The sequence below is a fragment of the Zeugodacus cucurbitae genome, chromosome 4 (genome assembly GCF_028554725.1).
Source record: "Zeugodacus cucurbitae isolate PBARC_wt_2022May chromosome 4, idZeuCucr1.2, whole genome shotgun sequence".
Classification (NCBI taxonomy): Eukaryota; Metazoa; Arthropoda; class Insecta; order Diptera; family Tephritidae; genus Zeugodacus; species Zeugodacus cucurbitae.
This window is the reverse complement of record NC_071669.1, coordinates 1,241,329-1,267,361: the sequence shown is the minus strand read 5'-3', so window position 1 is coordinate 1,267,361 and position 26,033 is coordinate 1,241,329. Positions and strand designations below refer to the sequence as shown.

Genomic DNA, 26,033 nt, shown 5'->3' with positions numbered 1-26,033 from the left:
GCTCATTATAAAAGCTATTTAAAGTTTTATGAAAGCTCATTATAAAAGCTATTTAAAGCTTTATGAAAGCTCTCAAAAACCTTCAAACTTTATGAAAGCTTTTGAAAGCTCCCTAAAGCTTTATAAAAGTTCTGCGAAAAAATTCAAATTTTATGAAAGCTCTTCGAAGCTTTTAAGATAACCTTCCTAATATGCCATTTCAATCATATTTCCTTATATTCAGTGTTAAGTGTGGATAAAAATTGTTTATGACGTGTGTTAAGTATATATTTTTTTGCAATGTGTGTCTGTATGCACTTCACTACTCACCGCATCTTGTTCGTATTCCGAGTGTGGTATTTGAGTTTCACTGCCTCTACGGGACCTATGGTCATCACAGCCGTATTCCTAGAGACACAAAAAATAAGTACATGATTGAAACCGAAAAATAATGCCATTGAACAAAGGAGAAATTTTCATGATAACAAATAGTTCATGTGTCTAATCAAACTAAAACAATAACAACAACACACTACGACACATACACACCATTGAGTAGGAAATTGGTGGTTTTGAGTACTCTTCCGTGAACTCATTTCGAGGTAATCACAGAAAAGCGCTCAGCACCATATTTACTGTAGATATGTACACTTAAAAAATAATATTTTTTTGCAAACCAAAGACACATCCAATACACTAAAAATATAATTGGTTTATTTTTTGATTTAATTAAATATTTTTTGTTAGCTTTTTAAATACAGACATTCAGAAAATTTTGTAAAAATAATCGATTTTAACACACACACAAGTAAAAAGTAAAAAAATGGTTTATATACAAAGAAGTTACGCTTAGGAGAAGAAGACACTTGAAGACTTCGAGGGCTAACTTAAGAAATTAAGTAAATTTATATTTAGAACTTTTAAGTTTCAGGAATTTTTATAAATTTTTGGTAAAAAAAAAGCTTTAAGCTTTTAATGAAGAGCTTCGATAGCTTTTGAAGCTTTCAAACAATCATCAATAAACACTTCAGCTGTGTACTGTCTTCTCATAAACGTAACGGCTAACTGTAAATCAAATAAAGTTAAAATAATAGAGTAGAATGATGAAATGGGCTCCAAAGAACTCATAACCTAGGCAAAGGTAATAACTATATTGCCTGCAATCGAATGTCAATTTTTCAAATTTTGTTTACACGAAGCTTAGTAAATATGTAAGATTGAGTTATCCTAACGAAAATAAAGGACTTTTTCCGTACAATTTCTGGACGCGTGTGTTTCAAAAAGTGACAGAGACAGAATTATGTTAGAGTGACTGAATATTAACTTAAATACAAAAGCTGCACATTTGTGAGAGGGGTGGAAAAAAGTTCGAGAGAGAAAGAGAGAGAGAGAGATAGCGAGTGTATGCACGCAAGCAAAGTGCGTGTGTTGAGGTTAGGTGCATAGTGGGGCTAATACTATAAGAAAAGGAAAGCAAGTGACTTCGGGAAGTACAACACCTCCACACTTTACGCGCCACTATGCACCTAGCCTAAGTTAAGTGGTTGGTAGTTAGTAGTTGAAAGCGTTTTAGTGTATTGCTGCTTACAGTGCGTTAGAAAGAGACAGCAGTAAGTGTGTCACGTTCAAATAAATTCTTTCACTTTTGCATTTCTACGATTTTTTTTTCAAATTTTGTTTTTGTTAATTTCTTGTTTGTTTTTTTTTTTTTGTTAATTGTTCATTTCATTTTATTTCATATTTATGCTTCACCTGATGCTGATTGTCAGTTTTGTTGTTATTATCGCCGGTGGCATATGTTTTATTGATTGATTGATTGTGCGTTCCCAACAACGATGATGAAGATGAGGCATGCTGTGGATGTTGCTGTTTCTGACTCTGATTCTGCTGTTGCGCCGGCATATTCTTGCTTGGCGTATTCGTGCCGATCGTTTTCGTATTGGCCGCGGCGGCGGCGGCGGTGGCCATGTAACGCGCCTCTCGCTCCCTTGCAGCCGAGCCGCCCAGATGGCGCAACGATGAGTGATGATGTGGTGGTGGTGGTGGTGGATGCGGATGTGGGTATGACGCTGGATGATGGTAATAGTGGGATGAGCGATGCAATACGGGGCCGGCAGACATGGGGCGATAGGGCAATTGTTGCGCTGGCCTAAATGTACGTACGAACGCATGGACGTTTGTATGTTTGTTTGTTTGTTTGTTTGTGGGTCACCACAATGCCGAATGCCAGCGAGGCAAGCATTCATGCGATTGTGAGAAATCAAATAAAAAGAACGGTTTTCAAGGAATGCGCAATCCAAAAGGATGTAGTGAAAGAAACAAAGAGAGCATGGAATAGAAGGAAAGAAAACATTTCGTTTTTTGAAAAAGATATATATTTTTTTTTTAAATTTTTTGTTTTTGTTTTTGTTTTTGCGTTTTCATTAATTGCTGTACCGATTCTTCCCGTCCGACACTGTCATGCCCAGCCCGGAGTCTGACGACGGACTGCGTCTGGTGGCGGCGCTTACTTCCAAGTCAACATCGGTTACCTGCAGATATTTAAGGCAATTCAAGTATTGTTTGTATGTATGTACACAAAAGCATATACGAAACTGAGTGGCCGACCTACATAATTGCCCGCATACATATGTATCTATGTATGTATATAGTTTGTATGTACGTACGAGTATGTCTGGAAGAATATGCTTTAAATTTTACATATTTTTTTCATAAATTTAATTTGTGACTCAGTTTGCGGCAATAAATCTCTACAGAAAGTTGGAGAGTGTGGTGGCAGAGAGAGAGAGAGAGAGGACAGCGTTGCTGGGTGTACGTTACACAGTGTATGTGTGTGTGTGCTATTGTTGTTGTATGCACGTATGTATGCTGAGGTGATTATTTATGGTGAATGGTGATGGTGGCACTAAGTACATTTTGATTGTCACGATAAACATAATGTGGCCGGTGCATTGGTGGTTGGAGGGGGTACTCAAGATTTTTGGTGTAGTTATTCAAGGCATTAAAGGCGATTTCGTGAAGAAAGATTTTCTGGTGAAATACTGGTGAATTGCTGGTGCAGTTGGGTATGGGTTTTTTGCCAATTTTCATTTATTTGCTTGGTGACTTAAATTTTGCATTGTGGTGAGTGCATAAACGGTGAGTGATTGCTGAGGGATTATTTTACATGAGTTCTGAGTTTATATGATATTGATATTATTTTATTTTGTTTAGTTAAGATATTAATTTCACTTATTTTTTAAGCATAGAGTAGAATCAGATCATATTTTCTTCGAAATTCCAAATATTCATAAATTTTGAATTATTAAGCTTTGATAATTCAAAAGTATTTTTTTAAATAATACTTGAAAAAATAAATATTTGAGTTTCTTTGAATCATTTTAACGATTTTTATACTCTCGCAACATGCTGCACAGAGTATTACAGTTTTGTTAACATAACTGTTGTTTGTGTCACCAAGAAATAAAAGAGTTATATATGGGGTTATATAAATTAAGATATCTCAATGAAACTTGGAACACATATTCCTTGGCACCCTGAGGAGGTTGCTTTCGAAAATGGGCAAAATCGGTCCACTGTCACGCCCACAAAATGGCGAAAACCTATGACCTATACAGTGTCATAACTAAGTCAAAATTCGGATATAGGAACGCATTAGGGAGGGGCACATTTGGAGGTAATATTTTTTGAATAGTGGGCGTGACCCCGCCCCCAAATAGGGTTTTTGTATATATCTTGCAAACCAAAAAACTGTATAAACCAAACTTTCTGCAGTCGTTTCATTTAGCCATTTCCTTACACAGTCCAAAAATGAAAGAAATCGGATAATAACCACGCCCATCTCCCATACAAAGGTTAGGTTGAAAATTACTAAAAGTGCGTTAACTCACTAATGAAAAACGTCAGAAACACTAAATTTTACAGAAGAAATATCAGAAAGAAACTACACGGCGATTTTTTTACAAAATGGAAAAAGGGCGTGACGTCGCGCACTTTTGGGTCAAAAACCATATCTCAAGAACTACTCGACCGATTTAAATGAAATTCGGTATATAACACTTTATTGACACTCTAATGACACGGGTGGAATATGGGCGAAATTGGTTCAAAACCACGCCTGCTTCCCATATAACTCAATTTTGAAGCCCATCTGATTCCTTCACTTTATAAGATATACATAAGGAACCAATGAAAATAGCGAAATTAAACTTTACACAAATACTGTATATGATCCGTGACATCACTTGTGAAAAAATCGTCGAAATCGGACTATAACTTTTCAAGGCCCCGGATATCGAACATGAAGAACGCAGTGCCTAAGGGTAATTTTTCACCGAAAATATCGGCAAATCTCTCAGATATTTTAATGTAATTCATACCCTCTGAATTTTTTTCTTATAACAGTTTTTCTCTGTACCAAAAGTGGTTAAAATCGGGTCATAACTTCCCCCAGATCCCATATACCTAATTATAGGCAATATAAAATTAAGTGTGCGTGTAGTCTTCGATGCATTGTATCTTGGTGTTGAAAACGAGTGAAATCGGTTTAGGAATTACCTCAGTCCCCATATACTATTTATGATGATTTTCGTTATTCTATTGAACTTTATGCCGAATATATGGGTCGAATTGTGTTATCTTTATAAAATTACATCAATAAATTGCGAGAGTATAAAATATTCGGTTGCACCCGAACTTAGCCTTTTCTTACTTGTTTTTTTGTAATCAGACCTAAACTAAAAATTTGTATATAATACAAGAATCAACAAGCTGAAGATCTACCAGTCAATAACATATCTGTGTTCACACAAGGTTTATGCCTAAGTTGAGACACCTTCTTCAACTTCTTTCAATTATGGTGTTAAGAAAAAATTGTTGTGCTTAAGTTTTTAAGTGCATTTGTATCAAATTTCTGAAAAAAATATATGATTATTCAGAATATGAGTTATTAAGTTCTCTGTAGAAGAAATAGTAGAAGGGTGACATTGCGATTAGGTACAAAGAGTAAACAAGATGAAATGCTTTAGTCATAAACTTTTAAAAAGTGCTTTGCGAATACCCGAATTTTATTTAAAATTTTTATATCTTCGCTAATACCAAATTATCTTAGTTTTTACACCATTTTAGCTAAAAATCAAAAATTGACATTCGAAGATCAAATAATGCCCTGATTTTAAACATTTTCGAAAATTGCGACTACTTATTCGAACTGCGGCTTCATATTTAGTGTTAATGTGGGAATTTAGTTGTAAGATGACGTCACTTTAGCAGTTGAATGTTGAGAGATGCGCTATTGTGACGTCAGTAGTAGAGCGGTTAATGTCACACTCGAGCATATTTGCCGCGCGACAATTTATGAACATTTTCAATGAAGGCACATTACTTAAATGAATGAAATTATTATGTACAAGAGCTTATATTATATATTATATGTTTATATGAGAATTCTTCAATGACTTTTCAAACTCATTGTTGGCATCTTTAAATTTGCATAGCTTTATTGAATATTTTTTGTTGTATTTGCTTGTATAACGTTTGCTAACTGCTTGAGTTTTCATATTTTTCATAATTAATATTTTTTTTTATATGCAAATCTAATGCAACTGGGCTACAGCAGCGCTTAATTAGTTCTTTGACAATGAATGCTCAGCTCGTCGAGGCTGAGCGCTTAAGGCATATTAAGGTTAGTACATTTGCTACAGTTTAAGTGTTAAATTGTATTTTTTAAAAAATATTTTATGAACAAAAGAGCATAAAAAATGAAAAATTATACACTTTGTAAATGTTTTTGTAGTTGTTGTAGTATTAAGTGTTTCAAGTGTACATTGTAATAAAAATTAAAGTTAAGTTTTTCATTTAAATTGTTTCACTTTTTGCGGTTTTTCTTGTTCTGCTTTATGATGATTTGTCTGCATTATTGTCTTTTATGTGTTCTACTTCGTGAATCTTTAAGACTTCTTTAAGGCTGTGTTGTTTTTTAGTTTTGTTTTTGTATTTAGTATTTTGTATTTTTTATAAAGAAAACTAATAGAAAAGCTAGAACAACAATTTTTTCTTCTTCATAAACAACAACAATAAAATTTGTTTTAAAATATATATAGATAAATAGAGTATTTGGCAGATTTGTTACAGTGTGTGTGAAAATCATAATTAAATCATTAATATTATTAAAGATAACTGTTCATTACTTATTACACATATACATATACAGTATAAAGCTAGAATTTTTGGTTAATACAACAATTACATTACAACAACAAGTATAGTATAGTTAACATGCCATTTATTAGGTTACACAGTTAGTTAGTGTTAGTATGTTAGTTAGTTATTGCAAAGCATTGACATATAGTATATGTATATAAATATCTGTGTGTGTAGTTGTTTGCATTGTATATCGAGTATTTTGTTTTAGTATACGGGCTAATAGTATATAGCTAATAATAATAACGTTTAGAGTATAAATTACGATTTTTTTCTTAATTTTTTTTTCGCATAGTCAGAAGAAAACACTTATAGACCTTTCAGGTAGCTAATAGTAAATAGTGTCTGTGTCGTAGAATAAATCTTCTAAAAAGCTTACCGGTAAATCACGTGCGGTTTCTCCTTTACGCTATAGAGTTGTATGAAGAGAGTGACAGAAAGAGAGGTAAAGTAATAATTTATATTCAATTGAAGAGACTCAACCTTATAACTACAACAGAATTAACTTTGAGATCCCAAGGATTACTTTTTCAGAGTATAAAATGATTTTCCAAACACCGTTAGATTTGTGTAGAGTAATTAAATTAAAATAGTTATCTTTAAAAGCAGTTATCTCTACATATCTTTTAACTCTCTAAAAACTGAGTTGAGCTAGCCTTAAAACAAGTTTTTTCTGCTATAAACCTTAGAGATATGTATCTAAGCACCAATATAGTACTAGTAGAAAAATGTGAACTCACCCTGTGCCTCTCCACGCTGTACGGATCACGTTCTCTACGATAAACAAGCTCATCGTATCGCGTACGATCCTCGGGATATATAAGTTCGCGTAGTTCCGTCACTAACGTATGCTATTAGAAAAGAGTTTGCGATTAGTGAGTTTAAAAGAGTACGTATTATGATTCTTCAGATGACTCTCTTAAGAATTTGTTATTTTTTTAATAACGCACACTTACTTTCTCATATGTGTCTAACATTTCTAATAAGACGGCAACAAAGGCATCTATGGTCATCGCTCTCGCAGCATATTCGGCGATATAATACGAGAGACTTGCGAATTGATGGCGTGGCAGCAGAGAACGTGCCTTCTCCTCCACCATAGCGGTTATTTGACCTTTTCGACGAGCTCTGCAAACAGTTAATATAAAATTAATTTTTTTTTACACTCCTTTTCTTTTTTAAAGTTGCTACCCACCTCGTCCCCGTCGGACTGTACGCGTCCCAAGGCTCCATCTCAATGGATGTACAGGAGTGTGGCACTTTACCAACATCACGTATCACAAGCGACATACGTTTATGGTATTTCAACTGACTGACCGCTTCGTCGTGGGTCACATCGAGAAATGACTGACCATTGACCTCGAGTATCTCGTCGCCGACCATGAGGCCAGCCCGATCAGCAACACTGTCCTTATCGACGCCGGTGACGAAGATGCCGAGGCCGTATTCAACGCCGCCGCGTATCATGAGACCCAGCGATTGGCCCGGTTCAATGAGCAGCTCAACGCGTCGGATTCTAAGTAATTTATGTATTTAATGAAATCGAAATCACATATTTTGCACTTTGGTACAACGAGAACTCACCGCTCACGACGATCCGTATGCCGTCCGCCATACTCCATGGGTGGCGATGCGGGACGACCATGTCGGTCCATCCAGGAACATGTCTGACGAAATGGTAGACCACCGCCGCCAATCATCGTCGCTCCGGGCGGTAGACCGGCCGCCGATTGTGGCAGTAGTGGCGCCATCGATGCGTACATGGGATCCCGCGACGAGGGTGGACCGAAGCCATGCAGTGGCGCGTGGGAGTTGAGCGTCGGTGGTGAGCGCACCGTCATACTGATTTGACGTGATGATTTCAATATCTGCACACATCTCTGCGTTAAGAAAAAATTTGGCAATAGAAGAGACAAAAGAGAAAAGAGAAGGAGGAGCACAGACAAATAAACGAAGGAAATAATAGCGTAAATCAATCAAATCAATAAAAAAAACTCAACTCGAAATCGAACTCAAGCAAAATATTAAACGGAATTAAATATAACCGAAATGAAAATCAAATGAAGCGCACACAAAAGCAAAATTCACGGGAAACTATGTCAAATCAGACGACTAAAAAGGAAGCGGAAACTGAATGTAAGAAATAAGTGAAGAACTCAATTGTCAAATAGCTTAAGTGCCTGTGCCTGTGGTATAAATATGTGCCGTGCAGTCTGTCTACGAGTTTTCCTAGATTTATTTATTTATTTGTTTGCTTGTTTGTATGTGTGTTTCGTGTCTGTTGCAGTGGCGAATACAACGCTGTGCAGTGCGAATGTGCGGAGCGGGTAAACGGGAGGAGCTCAGTTGGTTTTAAACGAATGAACGGATTTCGACTCAATAAATTATTCATTTCCGTTTGCTGTGCTATGCTTATTGAATTGCGCGCATTCATACGGGAGGGGACATATTTTTATCGGCGCTTTCATGATCTCAATTTTGTTCATAATAGATTTTTTTCTATTGGAAAATTTTTTATCACATTAAAACAGAATTTTGAAGGAATTTATCTTATACTAGCTGACCGCTTCGGCTTCGCATGGGTTTAAACAAACATTTCAAATGTTATACATTTTTACACACGATCCCATACATATGTATGTACTTCCCGTTTCTTGCGTTGGCTAATCTTGACCCAGGTCATTGACTTCTCTCAGACCACGTCATGTCAATTAAAAGTCACGTTATATTTCTGTTTACATTTTTGAATGAGGTCAATGACCCCACCCTGATCACGTGATGCAATTACAAGATCACGTGATATTTTTGTTTACAGGTCATTGACCCCGCCCAGATCACGTGATGCAATTACAAGATCACGTGATATTTTTGTTTACAGGTCATTGACCCCGCCCAGATCACGTGATGTCAATTAAAGGTCACGTGATATTTTTGTTTACAGGTCATTGACCTCTCCCAGATCACGTGATGTCAGTTAAAAGTCACGTGATATTTTTGTTTACATGTCATTGACCTCTCCCAGATCACGTGATGTCAGTTAAAAGTCACGTGATATTTTTGTTTACATTTTTGAATGAGATCAATGACCCCTCCCTGATCACGTGATGCAATTACAAGATCACGTGATATTTTTGTTTACAGGTCATTGACCCCGCCCAGATCACGTGATCTCAATTAAAGGTCACGTGATATTTTTGTTTACAGGTCATTGACCTCTCCTAGATCACGTGATGTCAATTAAAGGTCACGTGATATTTTTGTTTATATTTTTGAGTGAGGTCAATGACCCGACCCTGATCGCGTGATGCAATTACAAGATCACGTGATATTTTTGCTTATGTTTTTGAGTCTAGTCTCCGATGTCTTTCTCTCGGATTATGAAGTGAGCTTGTGTATTTCTAATATTTTGACGATGATTTTCAGTTTCAGATTAAGATTCTCCATCATGGAGTCTTTTTGATACCCTCAGCTGGGAACTATTTCCAGAAAGTTTAGAATCCAGCAATAAATATAGCCTATGTTACTCGAGGTGAATGTAGCTTTCCAGTGGTGAACGAATTTTTGAAATCGATGCAGTAGTTTTTGATTTTATTCATTACAAACATACATACAAATTTTTCCTCTTTATAATAGTAGTATAGATATAGATTATACCGCATTCTTAAGTCAATTTATCTGATGTATATGATGGTTTTTGAAAGAGAGGATGCTCAAACGTTTAGCAAAGCTTTAAGGGATGTACTGCTAAAAGGATTTTTTAGTGGGAAAAAGGTTGCCAGATCTAAAAAACTTTAACCGTTATGATTTTGACACACTGAAAAATTAAAATGTTTTTTGCTTTATATTTCTTTTCTACCATTTGTGTCCACTTTGCTAAGCTTGAGTACTGCGTTCGGGAAAAAGTGCGTTTTATTGTGCAAATTGAATACTGTAGCATAATACTGACACTGTACGAATACTAATGTGAGTGTACTGTATTGTAACCATGTGCACCAGCAATTGGTCAGTGTGTGTTAACTTATAGCAAAGAACTTAATCAGAGACACTAGATCTCATAAATTGAAACAAATTAAAAAAAAAAAATTAAAAACAAAGACATTACAAAAACACAAACGAAGAACTCAACGAAAACTTATCTATTGCCAATTTTTTCTCATTGTGTATTAAAAGTGTCAAAGGGCATTGTGTCACATGGCCAATCGGTTGACTCAATCAAAATGTGAACTCATTTCAATCAAAAAAATTGCCAATTTTGAATTTTCGATTTCAGGGAAATTGGTTGGTTTTTTGTTATTTGAATATTTATTATTAATAACAGTACTTTCAATAATACCATATATATAAATATAGCGTGAGCTGATGAGATGTACGTATACTTTTGTGCGTGAATGTAGCGATTGATGAAAGGTGATTTTTGCTTTTTTTTCTTTGGAAAGTGTTACAGTTATTTCTAAACTAATTTGTGCAACTACACAAAGGCTACGCACAAAGTGATGAATACAACTTACACTAATATTTACAAGGGTGTGTGGAACTATAATAAAAATGAGTTGAGCTCTAAACTACTGAGAAATCTTTACAACAACTACTCATTTTTTTGTAAACTGCAGATAACCACATTTCTGTAAAATAAAGTAATTTTTGAGGCTCCCAGCTAGCTCCAAATCACTATAGATACCCATAAGCTCATTCATATATGTAAATATGTGCGCGATGAAAGCTTGCCAACTTCCACAAATTGTTGTTCGATAATCACCATATTAATGTCGATTATCGACGACACTTTATTGGCGTAGTAGCCGCATTTTCCGTTGACCAACATTTCGTATGAAAATCGGCGAATTGCTGTCAACTCTTTTTCGGTTTAACAGTTGACCTGATTTCGGCGTAAAATCAGCAGCAAATGCCTTGTTTGTGTGTTGGTATGTAAATAAGTGCTCAGTTAACTGCATCATGATAATTTTGTATGTGAAATTTCGCAGGTTTATGCTCGGCATATGTTCGATTTTGGAAACCCAGTAGCAAAACGTGCTATACAAGTTGAGGCAGAGACTGGTGCGTTTAGGAGTGGTAGTGGTCCACCTGAGAAACTTATGTATGTAACTAAAGCAACAACTGGCGATTTGATTTTTAACTTCAAACCGATATTTATACATCAGAATAATAAAAAAACCTATTTTTGTATGAGCTTTGGACCAAACCTCACAAGGTTCTTAATTCTTTGCTGTCGAATTGATGTATTCCATATCCATTCACAGTTCACTTAGCCTAATTAGCACACTAATTAAAATTAATTGCCAACCACTGGAGCTGTTCTACCGCTGTTTAGAGTTGAAAAAGTGAGGTTGGATCTACCACTAACTGCTACTCTTTCAATTATTTCGAAATTTCGCACACATTTTTTGTTTGTTTAACGCCCGCAGCTTGTTGCTGCATTTTCACATATTTAAATACAGAATTTTGCATATTGGCATTTTGTGTAAAATTCGCGAAAATAACTTTGCATATCCGTTTTATGAAGGTGGAAATTAAATTTTTTTGCCAAAAAAAATACTTTTGTATTCATACTCAAAATTGTTTTTTTTTTTCTACCATATTTTGCATATTTTTCCATGCATTTACGCGCATCTTTGGTGGAGGCCAATTAATGCACATTCGACACCCAAAGCCACCCAATTGAAATTTGTGTGTGGTGAAATCTAGACACACTCTGCTACACACATACACATATACATATAAAATACAAATATAAACAAAATTGTAATGCGCAGTGATGGTGGGGGCGTGTAATCGTGTGATTTTCTATGTGGGAATGTAGCCACTTGCCATGGCTTGCATGTGTCTGTATGTATGCGCTAGAAGTTTCTCTAGATTTTTTTGGTATTTCATTTTAAAATTCGCCAACACGACTGCATGTGGCGCATCAAATTCTCTCATGTTTTCGCTTTTTTCCGCTTTTTTGGTTTTTTCGTTTTTTGGTAGCTTCTGCAATACAAATTTGTGTTGCATGAATGGCGTCTGGCACCGGTGCTTTATTATTACCTCATTCTGTGCAGATTCGAGTTGTACTGGTACGAGTGCGCTTCGCAATTAGCTGTATTTTAATAACAAACAATTTGCTTTTGCTTATGTGGATGAGAGCAGCAATCATTTGCCAAATGTTCTTTCATATTTAAATACCTGGTGTGTTCAAAAAATAACGGGAATTGTAAAATTTAAAATTTCACGAGTTTAGACAGTCCATTCTGTCTCTGCAGTATAAAGGCGACGACTATTTTAAATATAGATAAATTAGTATTTTTTTTAACGAAAATTCCCGTTATTTTTTGAACACACCTCGTATGTATGCTTATCAAGTCACTTGCTATAAAATATATAGAAATAAAGGAATCCCCTGAAGTATAAAGGCGGAGTATATTTTAAATATAGATGTATAGTAAATTTTTTTTCAAAATACGAAAATTCCCGTTATTTTTTTGAACACACATCTTATGTATGCTTATCAAGTCACTTGCTACATAATATATAGAAATAAAGGAATCCCCTGAAGTATAAAGGCGGAGTCTATTTTAAATATGGATAAATGAGTATTTTTTATTTTCAAAAAACCAAAAATTCCCGTTACATTTTGAACACACATCGTATGTATGCTTATCAAGTCACTTGCTATATAATATATATAAATAAAGGAATTTTCATTCTGTGGATGATATACTCTGAAAAGTTTGATAATACTCAGGAATAATTTTTATGAATTTTTGAACCTTATAGAATTTTTTAAATTACTGTTCCAAATGCCTGGTGGAGAAGGGAAATAATTACATTATCAACTAAACATTAAACATACTATAGTTTGGTCTGTAATATCAAGAAACAAACTTCTTCAATGTTATCTTCTTCTCAGTGTTCTCTTGTATTCTACAAAATTTACAGTTATTCAACTTTTTGATTTGAGCTACAACTATCTTAGGTGCTAAAAACCAATAAGTATCAGAATTCGTGTTCCAAAATAGGATATAACATAGGAATTATTCCAAAAGACAGACGAGAAGTCTGCATTTTTAGCACAAAGCAAAAGAAAAAGTATATGACGCGCCTAAAAGTATGCTATAATCATGGCTAATGCTTATAAATATTTAGCAGAGCAGAGGCTTATATCATGATAAGAACTTAATATTGAAATTTGAGTAGATTTCAACAACTCTCCATGACTATTAACTTCGAATATCTGTTATCTTTTATCAACTTCATTAATAACGGCACTTATACATGCAACTCAAACTCAAATTCACCCGGTATGCAAGTGCAGCCTCGGTGGCAACTACAGCTACTAATATGTTGACAAAGCGATGACATTTCGATATGCAATTCATAAATCGATTCAATTAAGTTGCGCAGATGAATTACTCGCATACAAACAAACAAACCTCTGTGTGTGTGTGAATGAAGTGAATGAGCGGTTTTGAATATAAATGATACGTTGAGCTAAATGGATGCATACATATATATGTATATGTGTCTCTGTGGGTGTTTGGATATGCAAATGCTTGGCTGTTGGTGCATGTAAGCTGATCGACGACAATTGAGATTACTATTGATGAATACAGGGTGTCACAACATGTGCTCAACGCCGGCTGCATTATTATCACACAGGCATGATATGCATGTGCATGTATGAGTGTGTATGTTTGGGTGTGTGTTAAAGTGTTCTCGTTATGATATGCAAAGGAAATTACATTAAAAATCAATAAACCGTACAAGAACAACATTAAATGAAATTTACAAATGCTCCATACAGTTAACTTCATTGTTAGTATAATTTAATGGCTGCTCCAAAGCTTAAATGACAATGAGTGGTTGTTGTTGTTAGTGCGCTTGTGTTCATGTGTGTGTGTGAGAATGTGAAATGCACTGAATTTATGATGAATATCTATGCTTTTATGGGTGTGTGTGTGTGAGTGAGTGCTGGTTGTTAACGCCAGTTGATGTATGAAGTGTGTTCAAAAAATAACGGGAATTTTCGTTTTTTGAAAAAAAAATGTTATTCATTCGTCTAAATTAATATTAACGCCTTTAATATAGTCGCCATTCGTTATTATGCACTTTTGGCAGCGCTTCTTCCAATGGTCAAAACACTTCACAAACTCGATTTTTTCGAATATCCTTTGGCTCTTTCAGCTATTTCTCGTATGCTTGAAAAATTGCGACGCTCTAAGGTTCACTTTTTTTTGAAAATTGCAAAGCTGTCATACGAAATCATGTCTGGCGAAATTTTAAATTTTTAAAAATTCCCGTTATTTTTTGAACGCACCTCGTATGCACGTGCTATTCCGAAATGAAGGCTATAATCTGACAGCAGATTTGCAAATACTCATGTGTGTGTGTGTGTGCGTGAGTGAGGCATTAAATTCACAAAGTATGGCGAAAACTATTGTCATTACGCTAACGAGCTATCGCCATATTCACACATTTCATGTGTTTGCCTCTGTGTATCTGTATGTGTGCGTGTATATACATACTTGAGCTGTATTAATGATTTGGTAATGGAATGAGCGAAATTTTTAATGGCAAATACACGCATTTGTATGGATATGCGTATGAGTATGAATATGAGTATGTATGTGCTGACTACAAAACTACTTGAATACAGATTTTATGCTGAGCAGCGGTTATGTTCAAGTTTGTGTGTGTATGAGTGTCAGTGTGTGAATTCATGCAAGTGTTTGGTCTATCTATGCTTAATGATCAATCGATTGCAATGCGATGGCATGATTGTGCTACGTTTGATTGATTGCCTGATTATTCGATTATATTATAACGCACAGGCAGGTAGTTATGTATGTAGTTATTGCTGGCTATGATAGTTATGTATGTATGTAGTCTCTATGTGATTGGTGATAATGTTCGCTAGCCAATAGTACGTATGTATGTCATACTCACTTTTAACGCCTCCTCGTGATTTATTGAAGTGAACGGCGTACCATTCACCTCTAGGATTGTATCACCGGGGCGCAGGCCGGCGCGCTCTGCCACGGAATTCTCTTCGATGCGTGAGATATAGACGCCTAATCCTGCCGTTTTTGCCACAGCACATCACCCACAGCGCCATATTGCCATATATTTATTAATAGTGTCGTTATTAAATCGTTGAATTGCGTGTGCGTCGTGGTGATTAGTTGCACAATCGGTTTGGTGTTGTTGTAATTGAAAGTTGTTGCGAAGCAGCAGTAATGAAAGAGAAGAGGGGGCGAAATCAATTTACAATTGCAGCAATATTTTAAAGTGGGTTGTTAGCATTTAGGTTAGTGGATCTTCAGTACAAGTTAGAAAATATTTTTTTTGAGGTTAGTTTCATTATTGTTGGAAAATGTAAAATTCTAAAAATATGAGTTACCCTGTAACTATTCATAAGTTTATAATAATTTGAGAAGTAAAATATTGTTGATACAAAATTAAAGTCTGAACAAGTAAGGGGGAGCAAAATGCGAGTAGAACCGAATATTGTATATAACATATTTGGAAAAAAATATTAAAAATTTTGAATGAATGAGAGAAATACAGTGGAACTTCCATAACTCGAACTGCTATAACTCGAAGTTCTCCATAACTCGAACTATTGAATTGGCAATAGAAGTCAGAATTCCTACAAATTACCTTCTGTAACTCGGAAGTCTGTCTAACTCGAAGTTTTTTTGTGGATTATGGTGATTCGAGTTAGAGAAGTTCCACTGTATATGCGATTTTGGTCAAAGTGAAATCAATGATCCGAAAATTTTTAGAGGAATTAGGGAATAATACTAAAAAGATTACAGAGAAGATTCTCCTAGCGGCCACCTCTATTAGACGCACATCTCCCTTGAGCGAACAATTTTTCATGCACCAAGTTTAACTTTTATAACAAATGACCCTCTCTTATGCGGACACCTCTCTTTGGCGGACAAAATCGCTCGACGATGTCTGTTCGTCCAAGAGAGGTTTCACTGTATATCATTTTGGCAACTTAAGAGGTATCTTCATATATTGGACCACTTGATTTTAGTTAATGACTCTTTATGATGGCTCAAAAGCAGTAATTGTATTGAACATAACCTGTACCTTATACTAAATGTCTATAAAAGTCGAGTCTTTAATGAGATGCACAGACAGCCAGGTCTATATATACCGAATTGTCTGGGATTTATATTGAATCGAAGACTGTCTACTCTGGCAAAATTATTATTATTAATTACAACAACAAACAGGATTTTCATCAAAGAGATTCCTGTAATTAAAATCATCCATCAAAGGATTCCTCCCTTAAGGAAGTTATAAGCAAAAGCAGGCAAGCAAAAAGAACCCAGCAATGGTACACTGATGGGTCTAAGACCACAGATGGTATAGGTGCCGGGCTCACGGGCCCACGTATCAAGCTGTCGATGTCCATGGCACATTTTCCCAGTATCTTTCAAGCTGAGGTCTATGCTATTGGCAAATGCGCTGAAGTAATATCGGACAGGAACTATCACGGAGAACGAATTGACATCATCAGTGATAGCTAGGCGGCTCTCCAGGCACTATCATCCTTCGAAATAAACTCGGGGTTGGTACTGGACTGCATCGGAAAACTCAATAGCGTGTGCAGCAACAACAGACAAACACTGTTCTGGGTACCGGAACACAGAGACATGCAAGGCAACGAACTCGCAGAGCAGCTAGCTAGAAAGGCCGCGGCTACCAGAACGGTGGTGCGGCCAGAGCCCTTCATTGCTTTTGTTCAAAAATGGACTACTCGAAGGCGAATTGGAAAGTAGGAATCGCTACTGGCTGCAATTGCAGGGACTTCGCCACTCCAAACTGTTTCTAGGGGGTGTACAACCGCAAAAGATTCAAGCAAGAAACAAAATTAGACAACTAGTGGTACTTTACACTGGCCACTGCAGACTAAGGCGTCATCTGAACAAACTCGGGATCTGCTCTACGGACCTGTGCAGATTCCGTGATTTGGAAGCGGAAACACCTGAGCACCTACTCCTGGAATGTCACGCGATTGCGGGATTAAGGAGGCAGGCGATGGGGTCTCTATATCCCCAAAGGGAAAGTATCGCGACCACCAGCCCTGCAGCGTTACTAAGTTTTCTTAGAGCTACAGGACTGGATGGTGTGCTGTGATAAATAGGAGAGGGCACAATAGATCGTAGGACGCAGTGCGATCGTCTAATAAAATCTAATCTAATCTATTTAAAATCTTCGGGAGACAAAAACATAAGATCAGCAGTAAATGTCAAGCGGACAGGATGTACAGGCTGAGCTCGCGCAGCATAAACAATTGGATTCACTTTAAATCATATCAACCACATGCCGAGTTTGTAAATAAATAAACTGTACTTTGCTGAAAAACAAAAACAAAAAAATATTTTTCAATTAACTCTCCGTTATGCACCAGTGCAACTCGTAAACACATTAACTGCAAGAGCGGATCTACAGCGCCAACAGGTTGAATTCTGCGATTTTTATCAAATTGCAGTAATTAAAAAGTGTTGTAGGCAGCAGGCACCCCGCAGGCGACAACAACAATTGCAAGAAGACGCGCATGCCAGTGTGGGCAGGCATGCAAGCACCGTAGGCGAGTTGGTCAGTGGTGGCGGTGCGTATGAGTTACGGACTCGGCAATAGCCCTAAGCCTGTTTTGCAGTTGAATGCGCACTTGTGACAGTTGCAAGCCGGTCGAGCAAATTCTGGTTGACGCGGATATGTGTGTGTGTGTGTGTGTGTGCGTGACTGCGAGAGTGAATGCGTGTAGGCGTCCGTGCGTGCTTGTGTGGGTCACAACAGCTAACTGTAACGATGTCAAGCGAGTACGTGCCGCCCATTATGGCTGATATGGGTCTTAGCAGCACACTGCAATGCTCGCCATAAATACTACGAGACGGAGTGTACTTATGTACATAGCCGCAACTGTGCGCATGAAATGTGGGTGTATATGACTGCAAGTGGCTATCTTTACTATGACAGCGATGTCCCCGCACGAGCTGGCTATAATAGAACTTATTGATTTAAAAATTACAACAACACAACAACTGTTACGTTATAAATATCACTAGCATTAAGCGTTAAGTATGGCACAGTGCACACGGCATAACACACCCACACACATACACACGTAACGTAATAATTCACGTAACTGTGTATGTAACGGTATTTATGTGTCTTACGTGCCCTTCGCCGCGCTCAACTGCAATTCGCCGCCTGCGCTCGTTGTTTTTGCGGTCTGGTTTGCGGCTCGTTGCAATTGTGTCGCTCTGCTTCAGCTCGGAACATAAGTATTTTCCGATATCACTGCAGCGCTGCAGTATTTGGTTTTGCGCTTGTGCGGGTGTGGGTTGTGTGTTGTTAACAATAACCGAAGGACACCGAAGGAGGGTAGCAAATACAGTAGAAAATAAAAGAAATAAACTCGACTGCGGCATTGCCGGTTGCTGCTTGCTGCTTGCCACTCGCTGCTGCCATTGACGTCTTTACGAGCGTTTTTGTTGTTTGATATTCTTGTTGTTGCTGTGGCACTTTTGTGGTTAATAGTTTTGTTGTTATTGTCATTATTATTTTGCCCGTACGCCTCCCCCTCCACCGTAGCAGAATTCTGGAAAAACCGCAGTGTACTCATGTACGAAAATGTTCGTTTTGTCTGCTCGCTGCTGGCTGCTGGCTGCTTGACTGCCAGGCAAGGAGAAACGTCAAAGCGCAAAAGGAAAACAAAGAATGTCAAATTACATTCAAATGTGTCACATGCACAAGCACACGCTCCGGCACACACACACAGACTCACTCACGTGCGCGTTTTGAGAATGCAGCGTTTTCTGAAGGGTTCTAGGAAGCGTGTTGGAGGGCCTGTGCCAGCCTGTGAAAGGCAGTGAAAAGCAATCTTTGTCGATCAAGGTCACAGCGCTGCTGAAGGCGTGCGAAGAAGATGGAACAGCAAGTCTTTAATAGCTTTTGTTCGTGAATTGTTGGAGAACCTTTAAAGCTGAATTTGTTAAAAAGTTGACGGAATGGATTTGCGACATTAGAATGATAATCAGATACTGGTATACTAGCAAGTAAGAGTCAATATTTCACTACTTATTCTTCACAGTCTCCTTTAAGAAGTATAGAACCTTTCGGGTTTATCGGGCGACCAGCAGAAGTACTTCACTTCACAATCTCTGCTCGTAGTCTTCAACTAAGCTACCAAGCCAGTCTTGGAATAAGAATAATGTCAATTACCTGAGTCTTTTCCTCCTTTAACACAAATACCAAAACCATGATCGATCTGCTGATCGCGTGACATGTTTATGGTACGTGTGGTTAATTCGTGTATATTCGTTATGCTACGATCTCGATCTCGCTCACGATACATCTGCAAACAGAAAACGAAAAAAAAACAAACAAAATTAATTCAAATAATTTACCGTTAAATTAGACACAACACCCACCTGATGCGTGGTCGAGGGCGGACTACTCGCCGGGCTGCGTCGTCCGGTACGATCTCTTGTGCCGTTGCTATAGTGATAGCTGCTTGTAGGAACTGAAGATGATTGCGTCGCACCGAACATGCGCAGCACTTGCTCCGGCGAAATGGGTCGCTTCTTGTTGCCATTCGCCATGCCCATACTGCTGTGCGCACGCCCACCCATCGTCGCCGTTGAGTTGGGCAGCGTGCCGCCACCGCCCGTCGCCGCCATATGGCTAGTGGGTGATGCTGTCGATGAGAGATACGACGAACCGCGTCCCGGCAATGAGCCACCCTTCGTCGGTGCACCAGCCGTATTGTAATAGTAATGTGGCGAATGTGGACGCTCCACAATTGTGTACGATGTGCCGGGCGGTGAGTAATAGAGACCGGAACGGCCGCCACGTAACGAACTCGTACTATTGCCAATACGCGAACCGATGCCGTACGTACCGCTAAGACCAACCGACGACGGACCGATCACACCCGGCGGTGGACTAATCATGCCAAAGGAAACGTCTTCCGCCTCGTAACTGCTCGGTGTGCGCAACGGATGGCCGCTGAGGCCGGCCGAATTGCCGGTCGGTACGCTGGATGAGGATTGCGGTTGTTGTAGGCCAGGTGCGGCACTAGGATGTAAGGCGGTCGCATGTGCGGGTGGTGCATAATAATAGCCACGCGAACTCCATCGTGAGGGTCCAAGATCGCATAATTCTGCATAATCATTGCCAGCTGCGCTCATTGTCGGGGGGTCGCCGTCGTATGGTAAGCCGCCCCCAAGGCGCATTACAAGACGCGCTGCGGGAAGACAAAGGAAAAAGAAAAATGTTAGCGAATCTCATAATAAAATTTTGGAGAAAAAGGAATTGGATTAGTTGACTTCATAGGTAAGTGGTTATGCATTTACCTTTGCGGGATCTCAGCAGAGTCTCGCTGTTATATTTGAGATTTCTTATGTTAACTAATGACCAAGTGAGACTATATTAAGATAGAATTAAATATTTCCATATTTTCGGACTCGAACCCAATTCGATTCAAGTTCCTGCGAGCTGGGACTACTATGACTCTTGAAGATCTAAAAAATATACCCTCCATTCAGTTAAGTTTCATGGACAAATGAGAGACGGACCATAAATACATCACCGCAGAATGCCAACGCGCTTTCTCATTCAACCTATTCAATTCTAACCTACTTCACTTAGGCACTTAGGGCCAACAATAGCCGAGCGCATATGCCACCAGTTGTTGCATAAATAAAACCGCACTATTTACCAACTATTAATCCCCTCGACACCCATACAACGACATATGTAAAGTATGTGCGTGGAAGAGTGCTCCTCTGCTCTTCCGCTCGCGGTTGACATTCTAACCCAGCGTTTAGCGTTCCCCAGCGGACCAAAGCACAGCTTAATCAATCTGTTGGAACATTAAAAGCACTGAATAATTTCACTGCAAACACGCATCCACATAATTGTGGAATAACAGAAATCAAACAGAAGTCACGACGCGCAAGGCGGAGCGCGTAAGGAGCGCTGAAGCACTCTCGAAGGATTTATTGTCTGCGCTCGACTGAACTTTTGCTTCGCTTCGAGATACATGCAATTACATGGCATAACATGCACGCGCGTTTGCGTGAATGTGCGTGAGTGTGTGTTTATGGCAATACAACTGCAGTTAGTTGGCTGCTTGGCCAAATGCGTGCGTTCTGCATTTGAACTGTGTAATGTGAGTGGGCTTGGCATGCAGACACACACATATATACGCATGCGGTCGGAGCCATAACTAACAGTGCGACATAAAACACCGTGAGGACATGCAACACAACCGCATAGCGCGGCACATGGCGTTGAAAGCCGCAGCATTAAACTCTGCTCTGCGCGTAGCCAACAAAAAACCAGCAACAACAACAGGCGCGCTAGTGCAACGCTGGTAAGTGTAGTTGTCGAGCATTTTTGTGATTTACGCGTTGCACTCGAGCGCTGCTCGAATTGCCAAAGGACCAGTGTCAGACGAGTTATTGCTCATACGCCCCGGTGCACAGGCATTCGAGCGGCGGAACGCAGCAGTTGGACGCCTCGCGGTCGCACGAGCGCGGCGTGGTAAGTTGAAATAATGCAAATGTAAATACATTATGTGGTCTAATAAAATTTAAATTACCTTCGCATGTCCAATACAGACGCCCAGCAACCGGGCAGCCCAATCAGGCTGTGCAAATACGCACTACGACTGGCGCGCTGCCGCGGAAAAGTGCGAACGTGGCATTTGAAAGGCGATACTGTGCAGTGTGCAGTGACTTAAGTGAGGGGAGAGCGTGCTCCAAGTAAGTGCAGCTCGACTTTTTGGCCTGCAACGCGACGCGGCGGACTTGTTGCACACACGGACGGAGACAAATTGTCAGCCAGTCTGCCAAGTCACGCGACCAGCAAGTGCAACTACGAGTTAAATGCTCAGTGACAACAGCTCTTTGTGGTTTTCAATTAAAATCCGGTTAATTAAAATAAATAAAAATTTACGCAAACCAAGCGTAAAGAAGGGAGAATCCGCAAAAGGACAGAAAAGCGAGTTTTTTATGCGGAAACTGCGAAGAAGCGCAAAATTAAAGCGTGAGCATTTGACATCTCGGCAATAAAATTATCACGCGCAGATTAAAAAAGAATAAGGGATGGCGTAAAAAACTGCGAGGTGGCAAGTATAAAACAATCTATTTGATATTTCAGCGCTTCATCAGCGCGTTGGTTAGCAAATGGTCGACTGAGTTGATTGCGTATAAATTTGCATAATCTATGCGCCCGCCATGGCTGCCGTTTAAAGCTGTGAAGTAATATATTTTTTTAGGTTAAAAAACGCTGAATATACGCGATAATGAATGCCGAGAGTGGCAGAAGAACAGAATTAATGAAGTTTAGATAATAAAAATAATACTTTGAAATATTAGCACTGTTGGCATTTGAGCGCCTTCCATTTGTAGATAGCTTCTGCAGGAAATTAAGCCATTAATATTATTAACAGAGCACGAGCCTTCTTAGCTTCACAATAAAATTTCAAGCATTATATATATACACTATAATGAGGGTCTTTTGATTTCTGAAGGGACAATCCCAGCCAAATACTTGCAGGATACCACACTCAACTCGATCTTTTATCGATTTTCATCGGGGAACCTTGAAAATGAGCAGACACTATCTCAGGGCATAGACCTAATGGTGCAGGGAAGAGAGCCAGCATATTGTGGTACCATCAGAGGAGCTGTAATAGTCAGCCGTGAGAATAAGACAGGCTTTAGATAAGTATTAATCGTTTCTTCTATTATCCTCTCTAAATTTCCGAAATTAATATATCTTGAGCAGTCTCTTTCAGGGACTAATTTTCGGGTCCCGACCTTATAAATAAGATGCCCGGATTTCATACCACCGATCACTGGGCATAGGCTTAATGGTCCAGGGGTGAGCGCCAGCACATCGTAGTACCAACAGAAGCGCTGTAATAGACAGCGGACAGGATTTAGATAAGAATTAATCGCGTCTTCTATTAGAGAATCCTCTCTAAATTCCAGAAATTCATATATCTTGAGCAGTCTCTTTTAGGGACTAATTTTCGGGACCCTTTTCGACCTTATAAATAAGATGCCCGGATTTCATGCAACAGATCATAAGGTATAGACTTAATGGTCCAGGGGTGAGCGCCAGCACATCGTAGTACCAACAGCAGCGCTGTAATAGACAGCGGACAGGATTTAGATAAGAATTAATCGCGTCTTCTATTAGACTATAATCCTCTCTAAATTCCAGAAATTCATATATCTTGAGCAGCGACTAATTTTTGAACCCCTTTCCGACCTTATAAATTTCGAACATAAATCTATTGCATTTTAAGGACATTATAGCCCATTTTTCTCACTTGTAGCAAGCAATTTTTTTTTACTTTCTTTTCTACTTTAAAAATTGAAATTAATAATGGAGAAGAAACGCTCAGCAGCAAAGAGCGGCATGCAACCACAGGCAAGAATCAGTCTAAAAGCATTTCCGCTCCACATTTTTCGGTATGAAATTAAGAATTTATGAAAAACAGAGAGCTGCACTGGCGGGCGATAGCATATTGGCCATGTGTTTCGAGGTAATAAATTTCAACAGCCAGAGAAATGAGGCGGAGCATAGCTGATATGGCAGTCAACCATTTATAAAAATGATAGCAAAAGCCAACAAAAACAACAAAAAAAAGGCAGAAAAAAAGAAATGCGAAAAAAAACTAACAGCTTAACCAAATTGCCTAGAAAAATCCAAAGGCTTCGCAGCAAGTCGCCTGAAAAGAGTGGAGAAAATAAAATGAAACTTCAAAGCAGCGAGATGCAAAAGACCCAGACGAAGACAAGCCAAGCCAAGCCAACCACATGCACACACACACACGCAACACATAACATAAAAATGAGAATTTGTTAGGCGTCGAAAAGACGTTCCGAATTCTATGTTTCATTTTATTTATTTCCTTTTTTTTTGTATACGCCGGCATGAAAGAGCCCAGAAAAATGGCAAAAATGTGTGACTTACATGACATACATATTGATTTTTTTTAATTAAATATTAATGAGGCACAAAGAGGCGAAAGATGTGACTGCAAGAAGCAGCGCCAGCAAACAAATATTACGTGTAATGTGGAAAAAAAGAAAAAGAAATAAAAAACACACAACCAACGCAGGGATGCATTGAGGCACGAAGACGAGCATACAAATTGAGGCAAACAAGCAGATACCAGATAGTCGTATATTGTGCGGGACTTGCGGGACGTGCAGAGAGTGGGTATTCAAATTGCGAGTAAAATGTTTTGAACGACTGTGAACTCAAAAACGGCAAACGAAAAATGAACTCGAGCGCTGAGTTCACAGTGGAGGCGCCAACTGTCGCCAAGCAAGCTGCAAGACGTGGAGGGCATTGGCTTTGCCGCCTTTCTAGGGTGTGCACCACGCTAGGCGCCTCTCCTACCCACAAACACACACATAATCATAGACATGCCTAACAATATAGCTCGTTTACAGTTACAAAACACATTGCTTCAGTCTAAATCTCACTTGGAGCCCTTGCGGTGGCGTGCGTGGCCTAGCTGACACAGCTGGTTGGGCATACTAAGAAAAGAAAACAGAGCAGACAGACAGACAGTCAAGAAATTAAAAGAAATAACAACAAGAAAAATCAATTCCGTTTGCCGCGCCCTGAATACAAATCCCAATACGACACACAACCATCGAACATGAGCGCGAAGGAGGGGGGCTTGAGGCGGCCAAAGCAAACAAAATGGTTATGACAACATTTTTTTCTGATTATTATTTGTGCTGCCATGCATTTGTTGTTATTGCTTTTTACGCTAACTGTGCTTGTTGTTGCCTTACGCAAACATTGTGTTCTCATATAAGTGGGTTACATTGATTTTATTTGAATGGAAAGTACAATTACATCAATAACGGTAATATACTGGGCATCAAGTTTAACTGGGAAATTCTTTTTTGTTTGAAAATTGTAGCATTTAGTTGAGGAAATGTTTATTGCCTTGAGTGAGGTTGTGACAAGCTAACATTTGGAAAATACTCCTGAAAAGCTCTTGGAAGCTCAATCAGTCAGTTGGAATTAAACAAATGAGCATTGTTAGGCCTCTTCAGAGATAACCTTTAGGTAGTTTAGTTATATATATATATATATATATATATATATATATATATTTGGCGTGGAAACCGCTTTAAGCGATTATAGCCGAATCCACCCGAGCGCGCCACTCGTTTCTCCTTTTTGCTTTTTGGCGCCAACTGGAAACACCAAGTGAAGCCAGGTTACTTTGCACTTGGTCTTTCCACCGGAGTGGAGGTCTTCTTCTTCCGCGGCTTCCTCCAGCGGGTACTGCATCGAACACTTTCAGAGCTGGAGTGTTTTCATCCATTCGGACAACATGACCTAGCCAGCGTAGCCGCTGTCTTTTTATTCGCTGAACTATGTCAATGTCGCCGTATAACTCGTACAGCTCATCGTTCCATCGTCTGCGGTATTCGCCGTTGCCAATGTTCTGAGGTCCGTAAATCTTACGCAAAACCTTACTCTCGAAAACCAAGAGTCGTCTCATCAGATATTGTCATTGTCCACGCCTCGGCGCCATACATCAGGACGGGAATAATGAGCGACTTGTAGAGTTTGATTTTTGTTCGTCGAGAGAGGACTTTACTTTTCAATTGCCTACTCAGTCCAACGTAGCACCTGTTGGAAAGAGTGATTCTCCGTTGGATTTCAGGGCTGACATTGTTGGTGTTTTTAACGCTGGTTCCCAAGTAGACGAAACTATCTACTACTTCAAAGGTATGACTGTCAACAGTGACGTGGGAACCAAGACGCGAATGCGCTGACTGTTTGTT

At 38.8% G+C, this 26,033-nt stretch overlaps 1 protein-coding gene across 1 annotated transcript in view; it reads right to left on the bottom strand.

The window, feature by feature from the left end:
- Positions 1–5,583: 5,583 nt before the first annotated feature.
- LOC105217072 (disks large homolog 5) overlaps positions 5,584–26,033 on the bottom strand; it is a 38,931-nt gene continuing 18,481 nt past the window's right edge. The window contains exons 2-9 of the mRNA XM_054229011.1: positions 19,629–20,443; positions 19,420–19,552; positions 15,121–15,251; positions 7,765–8,060; positions 7,376–7,696; positions 7,137–7,308; positions 6,921–7,031; positions 5,584–6,589 (exon numbers count right to left, since the gene is read on the bottom strand). Of these exons, the coding sequence (XP_054084986.1) occupies positions 6,509–6,589; positions 6,921–7,031; positions 7,137–7,308; positions 7,376–7,696; positions 7,765–8,060; positions 15,121–15,251; positions 19,420–19,552; positions 19,629–20,432 (2,049 nt within the window). The 5' untranslated portion in view covers positions 20,433–20,443 and the 3' untranslated portion in view covers positions 5,584–6,508. The remainder of the gene's footprint in view (positions 6,590–6,920; positions 7,032–7,136; positions 7,309–7,375; positions 7,697–7,764; positions 8,061–15,120; positions 15,252–19,419; positions 19,553–19,628; positions 20,444–26,033) is intronic.